General features: G+C 47.2%; 1 protein-coding gene across 3 annotated transcripts in view; it reads left to right on the top strand.

The window, feature by feature from the left end:
• The window catches only part of LOC148454536 (contactin-4-like), a 370,760-nt gene that overhangs the window by 323,959 nt on the left and 22,327 nt on the right, over positions 1 to 24,474 (top strand). For all 3 annotated transcript variants that reach the window (XM_088460822.1, XM_088460823.1, XM_088460821.1), the window contains exons 11-17: positions 216 to 366; positions 12,296 to 12,423; positions 13,514 to 13,689; positions 15,243 to 15,363; positions 16,742 to 16,900; positions 18,700 to 18,849; positions 20,695 to 20,765. In XM_088460822.1, the coding sequence (XP_088316948.1) occupies positions 216 to 366; positions 12,296 to 12,423; positions 13,514 to 13,689; positions 15,243 to 15,363; positions 16,742 to 16,900; positions 18,700 to 18,849; positions 20,695 to 20,765 (956 nt within the window). The remainder of the gene's footprint in view (positions 1 to 215; positions 367 to 12,295; positions 12,424 to 13,513; positions 13,690 to 15,242; positions 15,364 to 16,741; positions 16,901 to 18,699; positions 18,850 to 20,694; positions 20,766 to 24,474) is intronic.

Below are 24,474 nucleotides of genomic sequence, written 5' to 3'. Positions count from 1 at the left end.
CCTCTGTGATAAACCAGTGAACTTGGGAGGAACACCTTATTACTTCATGAGGCCATTAGAAGACGTCAGTGGTGGCTAGTTCCTACTGCTCCTGTCCTGCAATATTATAGCTATTCATGCAGTTTACAAAATGGCTTTTAGTAGACCCCAAGTCCCCTTTAATGGGGATTGCTAAGACGCTGGTCACTATTTTCTCTCTCTCTCTCTCCTTTCAGCTGTGGGCCCTGACTTCACCGCGGCGTTTGTCAGGAGAGTGACCTTAGGAAAGGTCGGTGGCTTTGTCCTCATTGAGTGCAAACCTAAAGCCTCCCCTAAACCGACCATCACGTGGAGGAAGGGAAGAGACTTACTGCGGCCCAACCCCAGGTGAGCAGCTCTGGGCAGTTTCATTTATGAACTACTAAAAACTGTAAACAAAGTGTCAACTACAGATAAACTCACTGTGGTCAAATCCTACATGGTGACACCAGGATATTATTAATTGATGGAACAACACAAATAGAAAGTGAGGCTAATGCGTCTGCTGCCTACTCACAGCGGAGACAGACATTCTGTGGACAGGTGCAATATGTATCAGTGGCGTAACTAGGGTCTTTGGAGCCCAGGGCAAATTTAAGATTGGCGCCCCCACCACCACCACTACAAAGTAAGACATATTGAGGCGTGTGGCAAAAAAAAAAGGGCGTGGTCAAATACAAGAAGGGGTGTGGCTACTGAAAATAGGGCGTGCCAACATGACACGCCACCCATTTCTTGTCACTCTGGGTACATTCCTTTCCACTCCATATGCACCTTACCTATACGTAATTTCTCACAATGTGGAACCTCTGAAGCAATACATCCTCACTGGCATGACGGCGTCTTCAGTCGGTATTCAATATTCATGTAGGTCACATCGTCCGGAAGATGCCTGTTTGTGTAGGAATATCAACTAGGTCATCATCATACGATAGCGGTTCAACCAGACTCGTTCCCCCTGTGTAACTTACTGCCCCCTGCGTCTCTCAGCCACACCCTCATCTCACTGCATCATCTCTTAGCCAAACCATCATCTCCCTCCATGTCATCTCTTCTTAGCCACACCATCGCCTCTCCCCCCTGCCTCGTCTCTCAGCACACCATCATCTCCCCCTGCCTCGTCTCTCAGCACACCATCATCTCCCTACTGCATCATCTCTCAGCACACCATCATCTCCCTACTGTGTCATCTCTCAGCCACACCATCATCTCACTGCATAGTCTCTTAGCCAGACCATCATCTCCCTCCGTATCATCTCTACTTAGCCACACCATCGCCTCTCCCCCTTGCCTCGTCTCTCAGCACACCATCATCTCCCCCCTGCCTCGTCTCTCAGCACACCATCATCTTCCTACTGCATCATCTCTCAGCACACCATCATCTCCCTACTGCGTCATCTCTCAGCACACCATCACCTCCCCCCATGTCGTCTCTCAGCCACACCATCACCCCCCTGTGTCATCTCTTAGCATACCGTCGCCTCCCCCCACGTCGTCTCTGTGACACGATCAGCTCCAACCCTGCATCGTCTTTCAGCCACACCATCACCTCCCCCCTGCATCAACTCTCAGCACACCATCACCTCCCCCCCTGCGTCAACTCTCAGCACACCATCACCTCCCCCCCGCGTCAACTCTCAGCATACCATCACCTCCTCCCCTGCATCAACTCTCAGCACACCATCACCTCCTCCCCTGCGTCAACTCTCAGCACACCATCACCTCCCCCCCGCATTGTCTCTCAACACACCATCACCTCCTCCCCTGCGTCAACTCTCAGCACACCATCACCTCCCCCCCGCGTTGTCTCTCAGCACACCATCACCTCCTCTCCTGCGTCAACTGTCAGCACACCATCACCTCCTCCCCCTACGTCATCTCTCAAGACTCCCATCCCCCCCTGTGTTGTCTCTCAGCACACCATCACCTCCCCCCCTATGTCATCTCTCAGCCACACCATCACCCCCCCTGCATCGTCTCTCAGCACACCGTCACCTCCCCCCACGTCGTCTATGTCACACGATCAGCTCCAACCCTGCATCGTCGATCAGCCACACCATCACCTCCTCCCCTGCGTCACCTCTCAGCACACCATCACCTCCCCCCCTGTGTCAACTCTCAGCACACCATCACCTTCCCCCCTGCGTCAACTCTCAGCACACCATCACCTCCCCCCCGCGTCAACTCTCAGCACACAATCACCTCCCCCCTGCGTCAACTCTCAGCACACCCAAATGCAGCCAGCAGCTGCCCCCCCTTCACCAGCACCGCACATAAAAAATTAACATCCCCCCCTCCAACGGCAGCTTAGTCACCCACCCCTGACCCCCCCCTCCTCCCCCCACCAATAGCTTACCTGCAGTGAGCGGAGACGGAGAGCGCCGGGGAGGGAAGAATCACTCCTCACTCAGCGAAGACGGCAGCTGTAGTCCAGGTCAGGAGGAGAATAGAGCTGTTAGGAAGGCTGCCTAGGAGGGGCTGCGCGCTTCCGCTGCAGCTCCCCCTACAGGCAGCCTAGTCACCACCAGGCTAGCAGGCAGTGGCACACAGGACACAATGGTGGTGGGGGTCGGGCGTGCGGGTACGATGCCATGGCCGGCGGCGCCCCCCTCTGCAGGGCTTGCCATGGCGCCCAGGGCACGTGCCCCGCTCAACCCCCACTTTAGGCTGCATTCTCAGTGATGTCACTTATCTCTAATGATTGGATAGGCTGCATTCTCAGTGATGTCACTGGTCCCTAGTGAATGGAGAGGCTGAATGTGGGACAGTTGGGAGGTATGAGTAATGACATCTTCAGATGGCGTTACCCAATAGAAGCCTAAGGGCTTCTTATCAGGACGCCCTCTGAGAGGGATAAAATCTGATCCCTCCCAGCTCCATCCGCTGTGGGCGCATCCTTTTGCGCATGCACAGAAGGACACCAGAGGGACTTCTAGGTGTTAGCCTTGGACAGAGGTACTTCCATATTTATCACAAAGGACAGCTCTTATCGGGAGCTCTCTCCTTTGCATTATTAATCACATTTCTAAGTAATTAACCCCGGTATGTACGATGTGCGATGCTTAGTACATCTCGCTCTCTATACCTATACCTCTATACCTAAGTTTCAGTCATAAGGCAGCTGTGTTCTTCTATGTAACACAAACCATCGGCGCTGCTATAGAGTCCTCAATGTTTGACCGCTGATGTTTTCAAGAATTGCTGGTCTATGAATCCTGTGCTGCCTTTAGGAGTGTTACTGTCCAGCTGAAAGGTCAGCGCTCGGCTTTCTCACTTGTCTAGGAGCTCGATGTCCTCTTGCAGTCTGTCTCCAGCCATCTGTGACTGTAATGTGACCATCTGCTTCCCTGAGTATTCTATCTCAATATCTTCCATAGAAGAAAACCTGTGTTTGAAGAATTCCCCTGAAGACCGAGTGACATTTTTGTAAAACTGTTTCCCGCACATATAGCCCAGCACATCCCTTAACAAGTCACATTCATCCTCAATTCACAAGGGCGTGACAAAACCACAATGCCAGAGTGGACAGCATATGTATACACTCATTAGCCACTTAATTAGGTACTGTACACCTGCTCGTCAAAGCAAATATCTAATCAGCCAATCATGTGCATAGAAAAAATGCAGACATGGTGAAGAGGTTCAGTTGTTGCTCAGACCAAACACTGCAATGAGGGATGAAATGTGATCTCAGTGACGTTGGCCCAGGGAATAATTGTTGGTGCTAGAAGGGACATTTGAGTGTCTCAGAAACTGCTGATCACTAGGGATTTTCAGGCGCAATAATCTCTCTAGCGTTGGCAGAGAGTGGTGTGTAAAACATCCGGTTAGTGGCACTTCTGTGGGTGAAAATGCCTCATTAACGAGAGAGGTCAGAGGAAAATGGGCCAGACTGGTTCAAGCTGGCAGGGAAGTGACAGTGACTGGAATAGCCAAGCGTGACACCAGTGGAGGAGCATCTGACTGCACAGCACAGAGCATCTTGCAGGGGATGGGCTACAGATGCTGAACACAGCACTCTGACTCCAGGAGAAAAGTAGTTCAGGCTGTCCTGGGGGCAAAGGAGGTTCCTGCTCATTAATGGAGCCCCTAGTATAATGGCCACTTAGGGCCGTATTCAATTAGGTGCGAAAAGTCAGTTTCTGCGGAAAAGTATCGCCGTTGACGTCATTTCGCCCGGCGAAAACTCTTCCCCATATTCAATTCCAAAGACTTTTCGCCAGTGCGGAAAGTCAGCGCATAGTATCCAGCGGAAAAGATTCGCCTATGAAAGCAGGTGAATAAAAAGTGCAGAATTAGGGTTTTGGGGTGCAAAGTTGCGGGAACCCCCCTGCAGCCTTGGAACAGTCCCCCAAAGGTAAATTGCGTCAACAATTTAAAAAAAAAAAACTTTAGAACACCCCAAAAAAGTACTTTAGTTTTGGGGGCAAAAAAGTCCAAAGTTGGGGGACAAACTTAAAAACTAGTGAAATAGACTCCAGGGGGTCCCCCAAGTATGCCCCAGGTGTTTATTTTTTTATTGCAGGTGGTTGTGGCAAGTGGATTTTTCACTATTTTTAAAACTTCACCTTAGCAACTTTAAAATATGCTAGCCCCCATTTTCAGGTTCCCCAAATTTGCTGGAACTGCTTATTATCTCCAAAAACAACTGCTAAATGCTATTCTTCACCAAGACGCAAAATAGCAGCTAATGAGACCATTTACGTTCCCCAAATACCTTTAGCAGGGCTATTCGGGGGTATCCATAGTGATTCCCCATGTCAGTGCATCTTTTGGGGGGTGCCAGGCTGATTTCCCCAAATCTGACAGCACTTTTCGCTTGTTTGCATTTCGCCTTGTCCCGTTATCGCTGATTTCGAATTGAGGGTCTCATTCAGACCCGCTCGCGAGCGCTGTACGCTCGCAAGCGGGTCGATGGTGCGCATGCGCGAGACCCGGTGAGCGACGTGGAAGCCGTCGCTCGGGGTCTCGCACCAAAGGGGGCATGCTGTCGATGGTGAGTGACAGCACGCCCCCTTTGGTGGGCGTGCCGGGGGCGTGGCTGCCAGACGGAGGCGTTCCCATGGGAACGCCTACCGTCTGGGTCCGGCCCCACTGACATCACTAGTGATGTCAGTGGGAGTGATTTTGGCTACGATAGAGCCAAAATCACTCCAGGGCTTGCGGCAATGAGACCCTACCGCAGGGTCTCGTCGCAAGCCCGATGGTCTTGACCATCGCAACCATCATCATGGACGCTCGCATAAGCTGTGGGTGGTCACCCACAGCTATGCGAGCGTCCAAGAGGCCGCTCCAATTTTAGGTAGCCCGGCCCTGATTCAGAGCGAGCGCTCTGGTCAGAGCGTCCGGCTCTGAATCAGGCCCTGAATACGGGGATAAGCGGCGACGAGAGCGTTACTTTTCCGCATTGAGATCCAGCGATAATGGCGAAAATCTGGGCAGCGGGACTTTTTGCACCTAATTGAATATGCACCTTAGTGTGTATATATAGTCGGGGGATTAGGGTAGGTACAGCCAGCCATTACCATGACATATTTGCTGGACCCTTATATATAATTGTAAAATACAACTGTGTCATCATACCCTTATCCATTTTGTGCCATAGATGACTACCGGTAACGATTCCCTGTCTTTCTTATTTAAGATCTTGGGCGAGATGCATAACACATCACATTCGGGCTGCGATGCGGTATGCATGGAGAAAATCACAAAGGACAGCTCTCTCCGTCCTTTGCAAATGAGGGACTTTCGGGTCATAGACGGACCCATAAGCCCCTCTGGTGTCATTCTGCGCATGTGCAGAAAGACCGATGCTGCGGAGGTTGCTGAGAGGGATCTGATTGGATCCCTCTCACAGCACTCTGCGGAGAGAAGCCCATAGGCATCGCATATCGAGGCTTGGTGCATATGAAAAACCTGCATTTTCAGGGTTTGACCGCATTTCTCCGCTTTTGCAACCCGCCCCTTATTTGCAATGCGGCTATATCCAAAGTCACTTATAGGGGCTGATTCTAAGTTGGGAGCAAAGGAAATGAGCCAGTAACTTTGTATTTGGAACAAACCATATAGGAATGCCAGGGGGGCAAATACATTTATTATGTTTGCATGCAGGGTAAATACCGGCTGCTTTTGCATGTAGCCCAGAAATGCTGGGCAGCTTTATTCTTACACTGCATTCTAGATCTGAGTTTGGACACCTCCTCCCCTCCCAAATCTAATCTCTATGCGCATTATACATCTGCCCCCCCACCCACCCCCCGCAGTACAGCATGGTTTTACCAAGGTGCTGGCTCTTTTTTGCTGTGTTCTACACTCACAATTAGCCCCATAGTGTACTAGGCACTGGCGTTATTCTCTAAATTGGTCCAAAGCCGCAGATTAAGCACAAGGCTGCATGGCACATGGCATGGCTCGCGTGTATCGGTCCTCAGTCTTTTGACTTTTTACCCAGGTTAGGGCCCGAGTCACACACCACAGCTTACAGGCATTACCAGCGCCAGTGTCCAGGGTACCCCGGCACTGTACTTTTGTTGTGTAAGTGAATATTGACTGCAAAACGTATGAGGTTTTTGATATTTGTATATTTATGCTACAGTATGCATATAAGGGGTATACAATCGGGAAGGCGGCTGCTGGAATCCCGGCAGCCGTCTCCCCGACTGCTTTATCCCGCCGTGGGATAAATGACCGGCGTCTATATCTAGATGCCGCTCATTTCCCCGACGCCGGGAGACAGGCGCCTGGCATCCCGATCGAGCGGATGCCGGGCACCGCGAGCGTACAGCCGCGGGGGAGGGGGAGGGTTAGGCACCACCCCGGGAGGGTTCGGGTTAGGCTAGGGGGAGGGAGGGTTAGGGTTAGGCACCCCCTGGGGGAGGTTAGGGTTAGGCACCCCCGGGGGGACTTAGGGTTAGGCACCCCCCCGGGGGGGACTTAGGTTTAGGCAGCGGGGAAGGGGGGGTTAGGCACTTAGAGGGGGGATTAGGGTTAGGCACGGGGGGAAGGTTAGGGTTAGGCACCCCTAAGAAGGGTTAGGGTTAGGAGGGTTAGGTTAGATTAGACAATACTTACCTTACCACGATCGGGATTTCCAGCGCTGTCGGGCTTCCACTGCCGGGATTCGGACTCCCGGCCATGTGGCAGCCGGGATATCATACCGATTCCATATAAAAGGAGAGTTTATATTGGCATTTTTAAGATAACAAATCGTGTGCTGGACCCTGCTGACAGCAAGACACATTTTCTGTGGCAGATGGTACAGAACCTAGTCCAACGTACGCTGCAGTAACATTATACAGGAACATACAGAGATACCAGATAATATATCAGGGGAAGCAGTTGAGTGACTGTTATTGAACATAAGGAGACTTTCATAGTTAATTAGCTCCTAAAAGCAAGATGAGGAATCCAAGAGCAGCCGTTGCCCGTGCCCTGACTATTTACGTTATTTCTCCGAAATTGCTTCGATAGGGCTGAACACACTGAGCAAAGATGCCCTGTCCTGCAATGATGAGCCCTGATAAGTGTGGCCCAGTGTGTCCTCAGTTAAGGTTCTCTTGCCGTGCTGGACCATATCCTGCTCGGAATGCCCAGTGGGCATAGCACTGCACCAATGGGCAGCCATATGATTGGCGTTCTCAGAAGAGACTGTTCATGCCATCGTGCTGCATAGTGTCACAAGGGATTAGCTTCTATGGGAAACCAGTAAGTGTTTCACAGCAGTGAGATATGAGACGAAAATAAAATAAATTGGGTATGCACAAGATGTGATCTATAGTCTGATAAGGGTGGATTGGAGCCATCCGAGCCTGACAAGCATTGTGTATTAGCAGCGGCTGACACAGGCTGTAACAGTATTACCCAGAAAATAATGACATGATTTAGATGGAGAGCTAATGGCGTTTATTTGCCAGCGATCTGCAGCTGCGATACAAAGGAGCTGATAGAATCCAGTCTCGTGCTTTGGCCGGCCGTGAATGAGCGCTGATGTTTGCCATTTCAGCACGCCGCTATTTAGGTTACTCCAGACTCACTCCAAGATTTTAATTTTAAATGTGCTTCCTGAGGTTGCTTGCCAAACGTATATATATATGTCTTGTTCCATAAGTCGTCTCAGCCAAATAAACAAGTCAATCTACGTCGCCTGCCTAAATATACGGCGAAATAATGTACGGGCGCCATCCTGCTTGTGTGATTTCCCGGTGAATGACATCAGCACAGAACAGGTTCAACCTAACCAGTAAAATAAAAAATACCAGTTAAGGTGCATACACACACAACGATTTAGCTAATGAACGATTTTAGTAAAAGATTTTCTACCTTGAAAAAATGAACTAAGGCCCTCATTCAGAGCCGTACGCTCTGAGCAGAGCGCACGCTCTGAATGAGGGCCGCCCTCCATGAAAATGGAGCGTCCTCCTGGACGCTCGTATAGCTGTGGGTCACCACCCACAGGCTATACGAGCGTGCAGTTTGATGGCCGCGATGGTCGTGACCATCGCGACCATCGAAACTGCGAGCCGGAGCCTGCGGTTGAGGTTTTCAACCGCAAGCTCCGGAGTGATTTTGGCTCTATCAGAGCCAAAATCACTCCCACTGACATCACTAGTCAATCAACATCGACAGCACGCCCCCTTTGATCAGACACAACGAGCGAAGGACTTTCCTTCGCTCGTCGCGTCTGGCGCATGCGCACGACGGAGCTCCCTCCGTCGTGCGCATGCTCAGTGCAGAACATCGACCCACTTGCGAGCGGACAGCCGCTCGCGAGTGGGTCTGAATCAGGCCCTAAAATCGTTTACTAAAGTTGTTCATTTGCTATGTTCATTTAAATGTAATGAATGATTTTTATGAACTACAAACGATTTTTGCATATTAACTTAATGAAAATCGTTGAGTTGACAAGTCTGACTGAACTACAAACTACAAAACGTGAACGCGCATGAACAATAATCGTTCATCGTTTGACTCAGAAAGTGAACGATTTTTTCAAACGATTATCGTTGAACGATAATCGTTCAAAAAATCGTTGTGTGTGTATGCACCTGTACAAATAATACGTCTAATACATAAACCCTAATTAATGTCATTAGCTGACTTGTTGCTCTTATGTAATATTGGGAGCGCAGGAATTTGTCATGACGCTGCCCGGTCTTGTGTTGAAAACACATATGTGCTGACATGAGGGTTTAGCGCTGCTAAACTATCTCTGTATCTGTGCCCAGACCCCAGCAGATTCTTCTGCCATCCTACACGGCTTTTAGAACATTCATTAGACGGAAGTTTTCTCATCTTGCAGAACTGTTGAAGGTTATTTCCTTGTAAAGCCGAATGTTTACAGACACACGAGTCCCCGTGGCCCATGGCACTTTCACTAAGGCCCGTATTCAATTTGAGCCGAGCCGCGATACTTTTTTGCGGCCCGGACTTTTCGCCTGTTTTGTAGGCGGAAAAGTATCGCCTCAAATTGAATACGGGCCAAAATGGGGAAAAGTCCTTTTTATCTAGACCAAGATAACAGGCTGACTATGAACTGTCCAAGTAACAAAGCTTCGGCTGGGGTAAAGGCTGAATAGTCTCCGGTATCCCAGGTTATATCTCCCAACATTTGTTAAAGGAGAGACGGGACTAAAGAAGCCCCATGGCCATGCCAATATTTCCATATGCGCCTCCCTCTCTGCCCACGGCCACGTCTCAATCCTAATATCATATTTTAATTCAGGGTGACCTGGATAACAGTAATGATGTATGTACTGTAGAGGCTGACATACTGAAGACATACATGACATAGGGCCTGATTCAGAGCCGCTCGTAAGCGGCTGCTCGCTCGCTCTGCGTGATTTTCTCCTGTCCGTGCATGCGTACGGTTCTAAATACGCATGCGTGAACCAGTCTGTATGATGGGAAATCGTGCGCTCGTAAAACATTGAGTGAGCGCTACTTTGAGTGACAGATAGTGGCGTTTGTGGGTGGTAACAGGGGAAGGAACTTGTGAACGGGGGAGTGGTGCTGCTAAAGCAGGCGCGTCTTCTCACTCGCTAAGACACAGAGGGCGTCCTTATGGTCTGCCGTGTGAGCGAGGAATTTGAATAGCCGGCCCCTGTCAGCAGCGAGCGTGTGGCCACTAATGAGCGGCTCTGAATCAGGCCCATAGATCGTTTCAGGTTGGCGGACCCCTTTAAATGTTGTGCTAGGAGAAAGCCTGGTTCCCTCTGGGGTAAGTGGTATGCAGTCAATATGTCAGTATGCAGTCAGTATGTCGACAGTGACTATATTGACCAAGGATGGGGAACCTTAGGCTCGGGGGCCATTTAAGGCCCGCAGAATCATTTGGTTTGGCCCTCTGAGCTTTTTTCTGCTAGCCTCATCTGGCTAGCAGGGTGCCTAGAAGGGCACCATGTAGCCAGAATCTATGCAGCAGGGCCGCCTGGAACATCCTTAGGACACTTCAGACGGTCACACCGCTGCCCTTACAGCTCCCTGTAGCATCCTCAGGATGCTCCAGGCATTGCTGTAATCACTGGTGACACAAAGGGGGCGTGGCCTGCTTCTGGCCCGCAAATAATGTTATATATAGCAAAATGGCCCTCAGCAGAAAAAAAAGTTCCTCACCCCTGATATAGACAGTCATTATGTTAGCACCACAATGTTGAGTTGTACCATGTCGACATTGTTAAAATGTTGACAGATGACATGTCTATATAGTTGTACCATCGACAATAGAAATCTTAGGGTTAGGATGAGCTGTCGACCTTTCATCATGTAGACCCAATTTTTTCCAAGTCGACATCATGCACAACTACACCGTAGGCCTGACAGCGGACCGCTCTTCTGCTAGAACGCACGCACCGCAGTTGCTAATATCAGCTGTGAAATGCAAATGGATGCAATCGCATTGCAAACACAGCCTAACATAAGGACGCCCACTTCCCCTTACACACATCCGTATAATTGTGCAACATAGCGAAACAATCGGTAACATCAAACCCATGCGCACAGGTAAGGCAGGTCAGACCTCACTCAGGAATTGCTAACTTCAGAGCACGCTATGAGGCCTCAGGCTTCTTATGGTATCACAGTGGATAATTTATGCACGCCCCTGCAACAGCATTGCAATGCACTGGCACGCCTGCGTTCGCCTGACCAGCCCCCTGGCACCACCCACAAACGACACTTCCTGTCAATCGATGTGCTTAGGGTCTGCGTAGCCTCTGCAATCGCCGTTCCCATCGCAATTGCTAGGTCACGCACCAGCACTGCGATGTATGCACAATGCGAATTAATCGACCGATTGCGTGCGTCTTTGATACGGCGATCCTTGCTGAATCAGGCCCTGAGTACCTGACGACATTCTGGAGTCTAGCTTAGGATTGTCGACATTATAAACATGAAACAAATCATACTGACACCAGGTACGTTTTCCATCATGTGCTGCAAAGCCACTCGTGGGCCAGAAGAGGTTTTTGTCCAGATCCCACGAACGTCTCGGAGCCCTTTTGGAGCGCGTCTATTGCTCTCTGATGGCTCCATTTGAACCCGATACATGTGAATGAAATACATTATTTTACTGAAGGTCTAAGGGCCTGATTCAGAGCCGCTCGTAAGCGGCCGCTCGTTCGCTCTGAGCGATGTTTGCCCAACTGCGCATGCGTACGGATCGTTATACGCATGCGCGAACCAGTCAGTGCGGTCGAAATTCATGTGCTCGCAAAATAGCGAATGCCTGATAATTTGAGTGACAGGAGGAGGCGTATGTGGGTGGTAACAGGGGAAGGTGCTTGAAAACGGGGAGTGGAGATCCGAACGCAGGCGTGCTTAAAGGTCAAAACGGGCGTTTAATGGGTGTGCATAATTAAAACAGCAGCGTCATTGACCACGTCACTGGGTTATTTTATAGTCAGAACTGCTCGAAAAATTGTGGTAGGAAAAACCAACCACAAGAATAGCGAGCAGTTCATTCCCTGGTCGATGTACTCGATTAATCTAATAGATAGCGGACATGACGTAGGATGCGAGCGGCCAGGGGGCGTATTTTTTAAAAAAACGACCACAAGTTTGGTTCGCGCGTTCAGACCTAGAGGCGTGAACAGACCGCAAAGAGCGAACGGTTCATTTGAATAGCCACCCCTATTTTCTGGACGAGCGAGCGCTAATTGCGTCCGGCTCTGAATCAGGCCCTAAGTCTTTCTTAAAGAAGCACCGTAATGAGCATATAGCTTTCCATCACGCGGCCAGAGAGGTATACGGTGCCTCACACCCTGTCCACGTTCTCTTACAGAATCTCCGTCTTGGATGATGGGAGCATGAAGATCTCTAACCTCACCAAAACGGATGCTGGGAGCTACACTTGTACGGCCTCCAACCATTTTGGGACAGCCAGCAGCACAGGGACACTGGTGGTGAAGGGTAGGTGCGAAGATTTCTCTTCTTTGTTGGGAAAATCTTTTAGGAGGAGATGAATCAATCCTTCTAAAGAGAACAGGCGGAGAACTTGCCGTATAGCAACCAATCAGCTCCTAGCTTTCATTTATCATTTGTTTTTAAGTACATTTTATAACATTAGAGGTAGAAGCTGATTGGCTGTCACGGGATACTTGTCCTCTGGCACCGCCATCTATTGATTATTCATGCATACTGGGTTAATAAACACTGCTATGCATGTGGTAAGTGGCAGGATGTATCACATAGACTATACAATGCATGATACATCCCACCCTGAGCCCGTGGAGATGGTTTCTTGTCCCTCGTGTGTGAACCGTGGGGCTCATTAGCACAAATATGTTCACGCTGGTGCATTATTTCATTAATCAGAATCACAATATGATGGTAGATCGGGCGATTAGAGTAATAAACTGTGAACAGTGCCTGAAACTTTTGTACTTATTGCACATTTAAATAACACCGTTGATTCAAGCTATACAAACGGTTTTCTGCTGGCAAAAACTCCTTTTATATAAACTGCTTATATCGTCCCCCATATCACACGTTCTACTGATACGCGCGCACAATCACATCACAGTTTTTGCAGGCTGTTTGTTTTCCATCAGTCACAAAAGCAGAATTAACCCCCTATAGTCAGGGTGATGCTTTCATTTGGGCTCTGAGAATGCCGGAACCGTCTTCTGATCCCCTGAGGCTTCCTCTGGTCAGTTACTGTGATCTGATACTGACGGTGACATAATGTCAGGGGAGGCCTCACCTGGTGTAACATAGAAAATCATTTGGTAGAAGTATGATTATGAGCATAGAGCATCTAAGTAACTAATGAGAGGAGTGAAAGCAACATGTCTGGTCCCCATTCTAGTAGAAAGCCACATTTCTTATCTCCAAAGTGATCCATCATTCACACTAGAGGATGTAAACTACACACTAACATGGTTGTACTGCAGATATTCCCAACTGGTTAGAGCTGAGCGAGAACCCCACCATCAGTAACAGGGATCCATTGAGTGAGTCTCACCATTGTATGTTTGCCTCTCTTCCTCTGTGTATGTAGATCCCACGAAGGTGTTGGTGCCCCCCTCCAGCATGGACGTCACGGTGGGCGAGAGCATCGTCTTACCTTGCCAAGTCTCCCATGACCATTCACTCGACATCTCATTTTCCTGGGTGTTCAATGGGCAACTTATCGACTTCCAAAGAGATGGGGAGCATTTCGAACGTGTCGGAGGAGTAAGTATGACCTGAGTATGTAGGGTTGAGCGGACAGATGGATTTTGCTCGTGGAGGAAGAGAAGTTGACGTCTCTCCTCTCTTTGATCAGCAGTCTTTATTGATGGGCCGGTTAGGATAGGTTATATTGGTCTTCTCCTCATTTTCCAATACAATGACAAAGTGCGTTGACCAACCTGCCCAACTTACGTCTTGTAAAGTTTCTGAAGATGGAGATGAGAACCCTTCAGCTATCAGAACAAGCCAGGAGGGTGGATCGGACAGGAGGTTACAGCTACCTCACTATTCATTCACCCGGTTATGTTCTATGATTCCACTAATATACAAGTTATTCCATACACTTACATCATGGACTGGCTGGTGGTTAATAAGACACACCGTGGTTTGGATCTGAAAGCTCAATCCTTGTTGACTAGAGAAAGTAGACGCACTAACTTTAGGCCCATTGTTCATTGATGTTTTGGAGGCTGTAATGGTAGCTCTCGGCACTCCTGGTCCTTATGAGAAATTTCTCTGTCACCGACAGGTCACTGCCAAGGCTTTATAAGTCCTGTGCACTCATATATTATACAGACAGAAGGTGGATCTAACACCCACCAAATGTAACAAGGAATCGCTTCAGAGATACTGTATGCAGAAATGTGTAACAGTAACAGTAATACCACAATCACATATATTCATGGAAATATTCCCCCTATTAGCAGAACTATAATGCAATGTAATGATGTTGTGATAATAATAATTATAAGTGATAATAATAATTAAAATGCTATAAGGTTAATACAAAACCTATAAGGGCTGATTTTGAGTTTGGTGCAGATGTAACGCTGGAGGCTACAAATACAGTTATTTTTTAAATTTTATTTATTTTTTAAATTTTTTGCATTAAGGGCGAGTACTGCGCCCTGCGCACACATAGAGGTGTTCCAGGTGCAAATTTACACCCAGTAGCTGGACAGTCTCCTCTCTATATCAGGCCCAAAGGGGCTGATTCTAAATTGGGAGCAAAACAAAACAACCAGTAACTTTGCACCTGGACAAGCCACTTAGCACTGTATTGGGGGGGGCACTGTATTGGGGGAGGGGGGGGGGACAGATAGAAAATGTGCAGAGAAATTTACATTTCAGAGAGGAGCGTGCAAACTCAGATCTAAATAGCAGTGTAAAAATAAAGCTGCCCAGTATTTGTGGGGTATATGCAAAAAAAATGCAATGCTAGCCACCATGCTACCCACAATATGGTGTACTGTATAATGAAGTCCCATACCGTATAGGGCTTACGTACTGCTCATTATTAGAGATAGTTATGAAACACTATTGTAAAATAAGTAAAATAGTTATGAAATAGAAAAACCTGCTTTATACGCTCATTATTCTGTTTGCGTGAGAAATGGTCAGTGAGCGTCTGTCACTAGTAAGGACGTCCCTATGTGTTATATTCCTCTATGACATTGTAGCAATGTATTTGTGTGTGTGTGGTGTCAGCACCGTACAGTATGTGAGCACAGCACTGTCATTCCTGCCTTCATCCTTTTCTATACTCTCATTATCAGCAAGACTCTGCTGGCGACTTGATGATCAGAAGCATCCAACTGAAGCATGCTGGGAAATATATCTGCCTGGTCCACACAAGTGTAGACAAACTGTCTGCGGGGGCCGATCTCATTGTCAGAGGTAAGGGTCTGTGGTAAAGGTGAGAGGTAAGGGTCTCTGGTAAAGGTGAGAGGTAAGGGTCTGTGGTAAAGGTGAGAGGTAAGGGTCTGTAGTAAAGGTGAGAGGTAAGGGTGTCTGGTAAAGGTGAGAGGTAAGGGTCTCTGGTAAATGTCAGCAGTAAGGGTCTGTGGTAAAGGTCAGAGGTAAGAGTCTGTGGCAAAGGTCAGAGGTAAGAGTCTGTGGTAAAGGTCAGAGGTAAGGGTCTGTGGTAAAGGTGAGAGGTAAGGGTCTGTGGTAAAGGTGAGATGTAAGGGTCTGTGGTAAAGGTGAGAGGTAAGAGTCTGTGGTAAAGGTCAGAGGTAAGGGTCTGTGCTAAAGGTGAGAGGTAAGGGTCTGTGGTAAAGGTGAGAGGTAAGGGTCTGTGGTAAAGGTCAGCAGTAAGGGTCTCTGGTAAAGGTCAGCAGTAAGGGTCTCTGGTAAAGGTCAGCGGTAAGGGTATGTGGTAAAGGTGAGAGGTAAGGGTCTGTGGTAAAGGTGAGAGGTAAGGGTCTGTGGTAAAGGTGAGAGGTAAGGGTCTCTGGTAAAGGTGAGAGGTAAGGGTCTCTGGTAAAGGTCAGCAGTAAGGGTCTCTGGTAAAGGTCAGCAGTAAGGGTCTCTGGTAAAGGTCAGTGGTAAGGGTATGTGGTAAAGGTGAGAGGTAAGGGTCTGTGGTAAAGGTGAGAGGTAAGGGTCTGTAGTAAAGGTGAGAGGTAAGGGTCTCTGGTAAAGGTGAGAGGTAAGGGTCTCTGGTAAAGGTCAGAGGTAAGGGTCTGTGGTAAAGGCGAGAGGTAAGTGTCTGTGGTAAAGGTGAGAGGTAAGGGTCTGTGGTAAAGGTGAGAGGTAAGGGTCTGTGGTAAAGGTGAGAGGTAAGGGTCTGTGGTAAAGGTCAGAGGTAAGAGTCTGTGGTAAAGGTGAGAGGTAAGGGTCTGTGGTAAAGGTCAGAGGTAAGGGTCTGTGGTAAAGGTGAGAGGTAAGGGTCTGTGGTAAAGGTGAGAGGTAAGTGTCTGTGGTAAAGGTGAGAGGTAAGGGTCTGTGGTAAAGGTGAGAGGTAAGGGTCTGTATTAAAGGTGAGAGGTAAGGGTCTGTGGTAAAGGTGAGAGGTAAGGGTGATGGGCAAGGAATGAGGGAAATTTACGGAATTAGAGCAGTAGTGTACATAAGGAAGGGGTGAAATTTGGGTAAGGGCCAGGAGATGCCACTCTACTCTCCTTTACCCTTTGCATTGCCAACATATACTCAGAAGAGGCAAGTGGGGGTCTTGAGGGGAGATCGATCTGGCCTCCCTTAAATCCGTGTTGGCTGCACCTGCTATTGTTCCGTATCTGGGTGCAGCTTTTAATCTGCCGCATGTACTCTCTAGGACCTCCTGGGCCACCGGATGCTCTCACTGTGGAGGAGATTACAGACACCACTGCACAGTTATCATGGATGCCAGGAGTAGACAACCACAGCCCCATCACGATGTACGTCGTACAGGCTCGAACCCCGTTCTCAGTGGGGTGGCAGGCGGTCAGCACAGGTGAGGAAACTTCCTTCATTCCTTGTAACTATGAGTCTATTGCTGCTGAGTGATGTCACTGGTTCCTAGCGACTGGATAGACTTCATTCTCAGTGATGTCACTGGTTCCTAGCGACTGGATAGACTTCATTCTCAGTGATGTCACTGGTTCCTAGCGACTGGATAGACTTCATTCTCAGTGATGTCACTGGTTCCTAGCGACTGGATAGATGATTCTCAGTGATGTTACTGGTTCCTAGCGACTGGATAGACTTCATTCTCAGTGATGTCACTGGTTCCTAGCAACTGGATAGATTTAATTCTCAGTGATGTCACTGGTTCCTAGCGACTGGATAGACTTCATTCTCAGTGATGTCACTGGTTCCTAGTGACTGGATAGACTGCATTTTCAGTGATGTCACTGGTTCCTAGTGACTGGATAGACTTCAGTCTCAGTGATGTCACTGGTTCCTAGTGACTGGATAGATTTAATTCTCAGTGATGTCACTGGTTCCTAGTGAGTGGATAGGCTGCATTCTCAGTGATGTCACTGGTCCCCCAGTAAGGCATAAGCTGAACACAGATTCCCGATGTTCGGGAATCTACGTAGGTGCATGAGCCGTTCTGCGCATGTGCAAAATGGGTCTGCAATCCCGCTTGCAGACTGGCAGCAGACTGGCAGTGATTGACAGTCTGTTGCCGTTTGGGGGCGGGGAGGGGGCAGCGATGCCCTCCGTTCCCCGAAACAGAGGCGTGTCGCCGCCGTTGGGGGAGAGGGAAGAAGAAACCAGGATCTCCGTCGCTGACATAGATTTCCTGGCTTCTTCATCTCACCTGCGTCGGCCAGTTGCATGACCCCATGGGTCACCTTAGCCGATGCTGCGCTGGACAAAGCAGCTCGGATACGTAATGCAGCAGGAGGCGTGATGCCACAATACCATATCAGCACAGACCAGGGCTGAACTGGTGCTGTATATCAGCCCTGGCAGTCCGCCCTGCACTTGCGTGTGAAGGGAGGCGTGGTTAAGGCAAGGGGGCGTGCCGTGAGTCACGGGTACTGGCATCACGGCATGCCCCCGTCTCTTCCCGGCCCAGCACAGCCACTGCCGGCCCATACACTCCTCCACCCCTTCCGTTTCCGTGATATTTTAATGATTCCATAGCCGTTGGGTGGAGGGCGAGGGTCTCTTCCTTCCCCCCCTCGTCGAGCCGATCCTTAGGCCATCGGCCCTTCTGGCAACTGCCAGAAGTGCCTATTGCCAGTCCAGCCCTCGCACAGACGGAATAGCTTCTGCGAGCTTCTGTCTGAAGCTGAATCAGGTTCTCAGTCCTAAAGGCCGGTCCAGGTTTTAAGGATATCCATGCTTGGCCTTAACCTATCCCAAAAAACAAGCAAAAACTGACCAGATACCGGGAAGACTATGGAGTACATTGAGACATACGAGGAAGCTCCAAGTCAGAGGTTCCCAAACTCGGTCCTCAAAGCACCCTAATGGTCCAGGTTTTAAGGATATATGTGGTTGAGCACAGATGGTTAAATCAAAAGACTAAGGTACTAATTAAGTCACCTGTGGTCAAGCATGGACTGTTTGGGTGCTGTGAGGGCCCGAGTTTGGGAACCTCTGCTCTAAGTAATGGTAATTGGCTGGTCGTTTTTTATTTCGCCCATAATAGCCGCTCAGGGATTGCTCAGCACTGTTTGGATTAGAGGAGCACTGAGGACCAGAGTTATACCATCCTATAGGGTGAAGCAGCAGTCAGGGAGGAGGACATTAGATGGCTTCTGTAATACATATCTCTTTATGTCATCTCTGCGCTAGTGCCCGAGGTTGTGGATGGAAGATCTTTTACAGCCACTGTGGTTGGTCTGAGTCCGTGGGTTGAGTACGAGTTCCGTGTCATCGCCATCAACCAGATTGGTATCGGAGAGCCGAGTCCCCCCTCCGACAAGAGGAGGACGGAGGAAGCACGTGAGTAGTGGGAGCTGCCGCCTCATCAATCCCATCTATCCTGCTCCTATTCTGTTGTTGCGTCAGGCGCACTCACACCATCACCAGGTGCTGCCGTCTGGCTGTGATGATAAATAAAGTTGGGATGTCAAAATGGAAATGGTAGCTGTTGTCAGAGCTCCTGTTATAAACCGCTATAGGCTGGCAAAGCATGCTGGGACTTGTTGTTTCCCTCTCTGAAAATATTTGCAGCAATGCAGCCTATAGGCTAATGGTTGAGCTTATTTCCCCTTCACGCTAGGGACCTGGAAGTGACGTGCTGCGAGGGCGGAAGTGCGGTTCCATGCCCATAAAGTCCACCTAGAGAAGAAAGTTGTCACCTTGCGGTCTCGCTTTGCTCGCCATAAGATTATTTTCCCCCTCTATATCCACGTGGATGGTAGGGAATGATGTTGGACAGTAGCTGATGACGTCAGAGTCCTCTCCGCGAAGGGAATCCAGACACTACCGATAGGCTAATGACTAATGTCACCTAGTGATGGCGTTGGGTATCAGCAACGAGCTAAGCGCTTTGGAACTTAGTAGGTCCGGGCGTTTTCGTAGTTCTCATAGGACCCAATGAAGACTAGTTTTGCAATTGGAAACAGAGGGAATTCCTTTTTAAATAGCCCCCATATCTACATGTTGCGGAAATCTGCAGTTTCAGAGGGTTGACTGCAAAATGAGATTGATAAATGAGCAGCTGCAATGCCACGTATGACCACCAGAGCCCTGTCATTCATTACAAACTTCTATATTCGCTACTGCCTGATTCAGAAACGGACGCAAACCTCTGTGTGACTGCGATTCCGTACACCGTGGACTTGTGAAAATATTCTAATGATTTAGCCGCCGTCTTCGGCACTGGGACCTCTGGCCACTGAATACATACAAAAGCATTCATTGGTCTTATAAATAGAGGGCCTGATTCAGAGCCGCTCGTAAGCGGCCGCTCGTTCGCTCTGAACGATGTTCGCACATCTGCGCATGCATATGGGTCGTAATGCGCATGCGCCAACCAGTCAGTGCGGTCGGAAATCGTGTGTTCGCAAAATAGTGAATGCCTGCTAATATGAGTGACAGGATGAGGCGTTTGTGGGTGGTAACAGGGGAAGGTGCTTGAAAACGGGGAGTGGAGATCCGAACGCAGGCGTGCCAAACGGTCACAACGGGCGTTTTAAGGGTGTGCATATTTAACAAAGCAGCGTCATCGGCCACGTCACTTGGTTGTCTTTTAGCCTGAACTGTTCGCATGATTGCGGTAGAAAAATCCAACCACAAGCACTGCGAGCAGTTCAGACGCCTTTTGATGTACTCGATTAATCTAATAAATAGCGGAGATGACGTATGATGCGAACGGCCAGGGGCATCTTTACAAAATAGCGAGCCCATATTTAGTTCGCTCGCTCAGACATAGAGGCGTCAACAGACCGCAAAGAGCGAGCGCTCTATTTAAATATCCGGCCACTTTTTCTGCACGAGCAAGCGCAAATAGCGTCCGGCTCTGAATCAGGCCCAGAGTCCAGATGCTGTATTTGTGCATATAATATAGGAGTGTTATACCTTAATTTATAAGGTAATGTAACTTTATTGTATGTATATATGTGTGTGTATATGTGTATGTATATATATATAATCATAAAATGTGTATGTAGTCATCCTACTGTACAGCACAGATTGGACTACAAGTCCCAGCAGCAAGCCTAATACAGCAGTAGTGTCACGCACCTATTCTCCCGAAACGCATCACATGTAATATCGCCACGCTCCCGGCTGTCTCTCTGATGCCAGCCTCGCTCACTCCTCTCATTCTCTGCTCTCTGGCAGTTCCCGAGGTGACCCCGGCTAACGTCAGTGGTGGTGGCGGCAGTAAGAGTGAACTTGTCATCACATGGGAGGTGAGATGTACCGCATGTGCGCCATGCCACGTACAGACCATTCGGTCGATGTCAGATGTGCCCGGGTGATGTTGTACCGTAGATGATATGTGGGATGTGTGTTATTGGTGATTTATTAAATTATTGTTATTAAATAATGGCATCTAAATGCTTCATTTTAGCTTTCTGCTGATTTTTATGAGTGAGACATTACTTTTCGGGACATTGGAGCTGGGGGATAAAGGGGTGGTGGGTTTCAGAACTAGGGACGTTTTGGAATGGCTGTACAGCGCTAGAGGAACCTACCTAGCTCTCCCACCTCTGCTGAACGCTGGACACATATCGCCCTCTGTTTGTATGTAATCTCCACCAAAACTTTTTCGGTTAAAAATCACTTATTGCCGCAAGTTTTCAAGAAAATAACACGGGGACATCTGTGCGATACGAGTCCGGTGCTGTGAGGGTTAATTTTCCACTTCTCCGGACTAGTCTTTGTAGATTTACTCATTCGTCATCTGTCCGGCCAGCTGGCTCGTGTGGGGTGGGACTAATTAGGAGAAGGGAAATAAAAAGTATAAAAATATAATAAAATGTATAAAAAAGAAAAAAGTAGAAGCCTTTTGTAATTGAGAGAAAATGCTTAAAGGGGGTTGGGGGTCGGAGACAATAAGTTATTGCGTCATCCGGAGCGTTGTTGTACTTTAAGTGTTCTCAGTGGTGCCATATTAAAGTGTATTTAAGTGTATTTTAGTGCTGCGCTATATAGTTTGTGTGTGCCCAGTGTATTTGTGTTCAGTACTTTGTGTGAATAGTGTATTTGTGTCAGTACTATAATTTATGTGTACATAGTGTATATGTGTCAGCACTATAATTTATATGTGCATAGTGTATATGTGTCAGTACTATAATTTATGTGTGCATAGTGTATTTGTGTCAGTACTATAATTTATGTGTGCATAGTGTATATGTGTCAGTACTATAATTTGTGTGTGCATAGTGTATATGTGTCAGTACTATCATTTATGTGTGCATAGTGTATATGTGTCAGTACTATAATTTATGTGTGCATAGTGTGTGTCAGTACTATAATATATGTGTGCATAGTGTGTATATGTGTCAGTACTATAATTTATGTGTGTATATGTGTCAGTACTATAATTTATGTGTGTATATGTGTCAGTACTATAATTTATGTGTGTATATGTGTCAGTACTATAATTTATGTGTGCATAGTGTGTATGTGTCAGTGCTATAATTTATGTGTGCATAGTGTGTATGTGTCAGTACTATAATTTATGTGTGCATAGTGTGTATATGTGTCAGTAGTATAATTTATGTGTGCATAGTGTATGTGTCAGTACTATAATTTATGTGTGCATAGTGTGTATATGTATCAGTACTATAATTTATGTGTGCATAGTGTGTATGTGTCAGTGCTATAATTTATGTGTGCATAGTGTGTATGTGTCAGTACTATAATTTATGTGTGCATAGTGTGTATATGTGTCAGTAGTATAATTTATGTGTGCATAGTGTATGTGTCAGTACTATAATTTATGTGTGCATAGTGTGTATATGTGTCAGTCCTATAATTTATGTGTGCATAGTGTATATGTGTCAGTACTATAATTTAGATGTGCATATGTGTCAGTACTATAATTTATGTGTGCATAGTGTATATGTGTCAGTACTATAATTTATGTGTGCATAGTGTATATGTGTCAGTACTATAATTTATGTGTGCATCGTGTGTATATGTGTCAGTGCTATAATTTATGTGTGCATAGTGTGTATATGTGTCAGTACTATAATTTATGTGTGTATATGTGTCAGTACTATAATTTATGTGTGTATATGTGTCAGTACTATAATTTATGTGTGTATATGTGTCAGTACTATAATTTATGTGTGCATAGTGTGTATGTGTCAGTGCTATAATTTATGTGTGCATAGTGTGTATGTGTCAGTACTATAATTTATGTGTGCATAGTGTGTATATGTGTCAGTAGTATAATTTATGTGTGCATAGTGTATGTGTCAGTACTATAATTTATGTGTGCATAGTGTGTATATGTATCAGTACTATAATTTATGTGTGCATAGTGTGTATGTGTCAGTGCTATAAATTATGTGTGCATAGTGTGTATGTGTCAGTACTATAATTTATGTGTGCATAGTGTGTATATGTGTCAGTAGTATAATTTATGTGTGCATAGTGTATGTGTCAGTACTATAATTTATGTGTGCATAGTGTGTATATGTGTCAGTCCTATAATTTATGTGTGCATAGTGTGTATATGTATCAGTACTATAATTTATGTGTGCATATGTGTTCGGTACTATACATTATGTGTGCATAGTGTGTATATGTGTCAGTACTATAATTTATGTGTGCATAGTGTATATGTGTCAGTACTATAATTTATGTGTACATAGTGTATATGTGTCAGTACTATAATTTATGTGTGCATAGTGTATATGTGTCAGTACTATAATTTATGTGTGCATAGTGTGTATATGTGTCAGTACTATAATTTATGTGTGCATCGTGTGTATATGTGTCAGTGCTATAATTTCTGTGTGCATAGTGTGTATATGTGTCAGTACTATAATTTATGTGTGCATAGTGTATATGTGTCTGTGAGGATACGGGGTTCTCTCAATCACCCAGACACCGAGCAGATGAAACCAACGTGATGGTTTATTTTTCCACAGCACACAGCAACAGATAATATGTCAGGACAAGCGGTAAATACAGTGAACAGGTAATAAACAGGTAGAAGTCCAGACAGAGGCAGTCCCAGTAGAGTATAATGTCCCAGAACAATTCCACAAAATAGCTAGAGACCCTCAGTCCCCACAGTAGAAACTATCACTGATCACACAGCAGTGAATAGCGCATAAGTCCACTCAATCGCTTCCAGGACCCCACACGTAGAAACTATCAGAGATCACATAGCACTGATAGTCCCTGGGGCCAACCAAATGTTTCCAGGATCCCATACAGTAGAAGCTAATCACATAAACACACAGCAATGAATAGCGTATAGGTCCTTGCAGAATTTCCAAAGTATAAATCCACAGAACTGGTGAATCGTTCCACTAGTACCATGGCAGAGTGAGGCCTCTTAGCCAAAGTCAGCGACTAACATCTGGAGTTGCCTTCGGTGACATGTTTTAAAATCTTCCAATTTCCCACGATATTGTGACCACCCAGGGGAGGTTGCACCATCTCCTGATTGGTGCGGGTCCCTTACGCTGTCACTTTCTCCTGCCTCCTCCTGATATTACTTCCCTGACGAACACCTGCTGGGATGGTTCTGTTCAGTCTACCAGGTTCACGTGAAGCACAAAACAGGCAAATGGAAGGAGGAGTAAATCCTGAGCGTCCCCTGGGGAGGTGGGAAGTAACTTAGAGGGTCTTTTGTTTTGGGAGGTGTCACCTTGCTCTAACACAGACATATGGACCAGGCTAACATCAAGGCTTATCCAGTATTAAACATTTCAATAACTTACATTATTACAGTACATAATAGACATGCTAATGAAAATGTGTGTCCTGAGAATGTCACACATACACTAGGAGACGGATGGGGGACACAAAAGGACTAAAAAGTAAATTGATCTCTGCAATGACTGAGATGCTGCCAGAACATTTGTAACACACATCCCATGTCCTCACAGTGTCAGTACTATAATTTATGTGTGCATAGTGTATATGTGTCAGTAC

The sequence above is a fragment of the Taudactylus pleione genome, unplaced genomic scaffold (genome assembly GCF_031769625.1).
Source record: "Taudactylus pleione unplaced genomic scaffold, aTauple2 ptg000986l, whole genome shotgun sequence".
Taxonomy (NCBI): Eukaryota; Metazoa; Chordata; class Amphibia; order Anura; family Myobatrachidae; genus Taudactylus; species Taudactylus pleione.
This window is presented reverse-complemented; position numbering and strand designations above follow the sequence as displayed.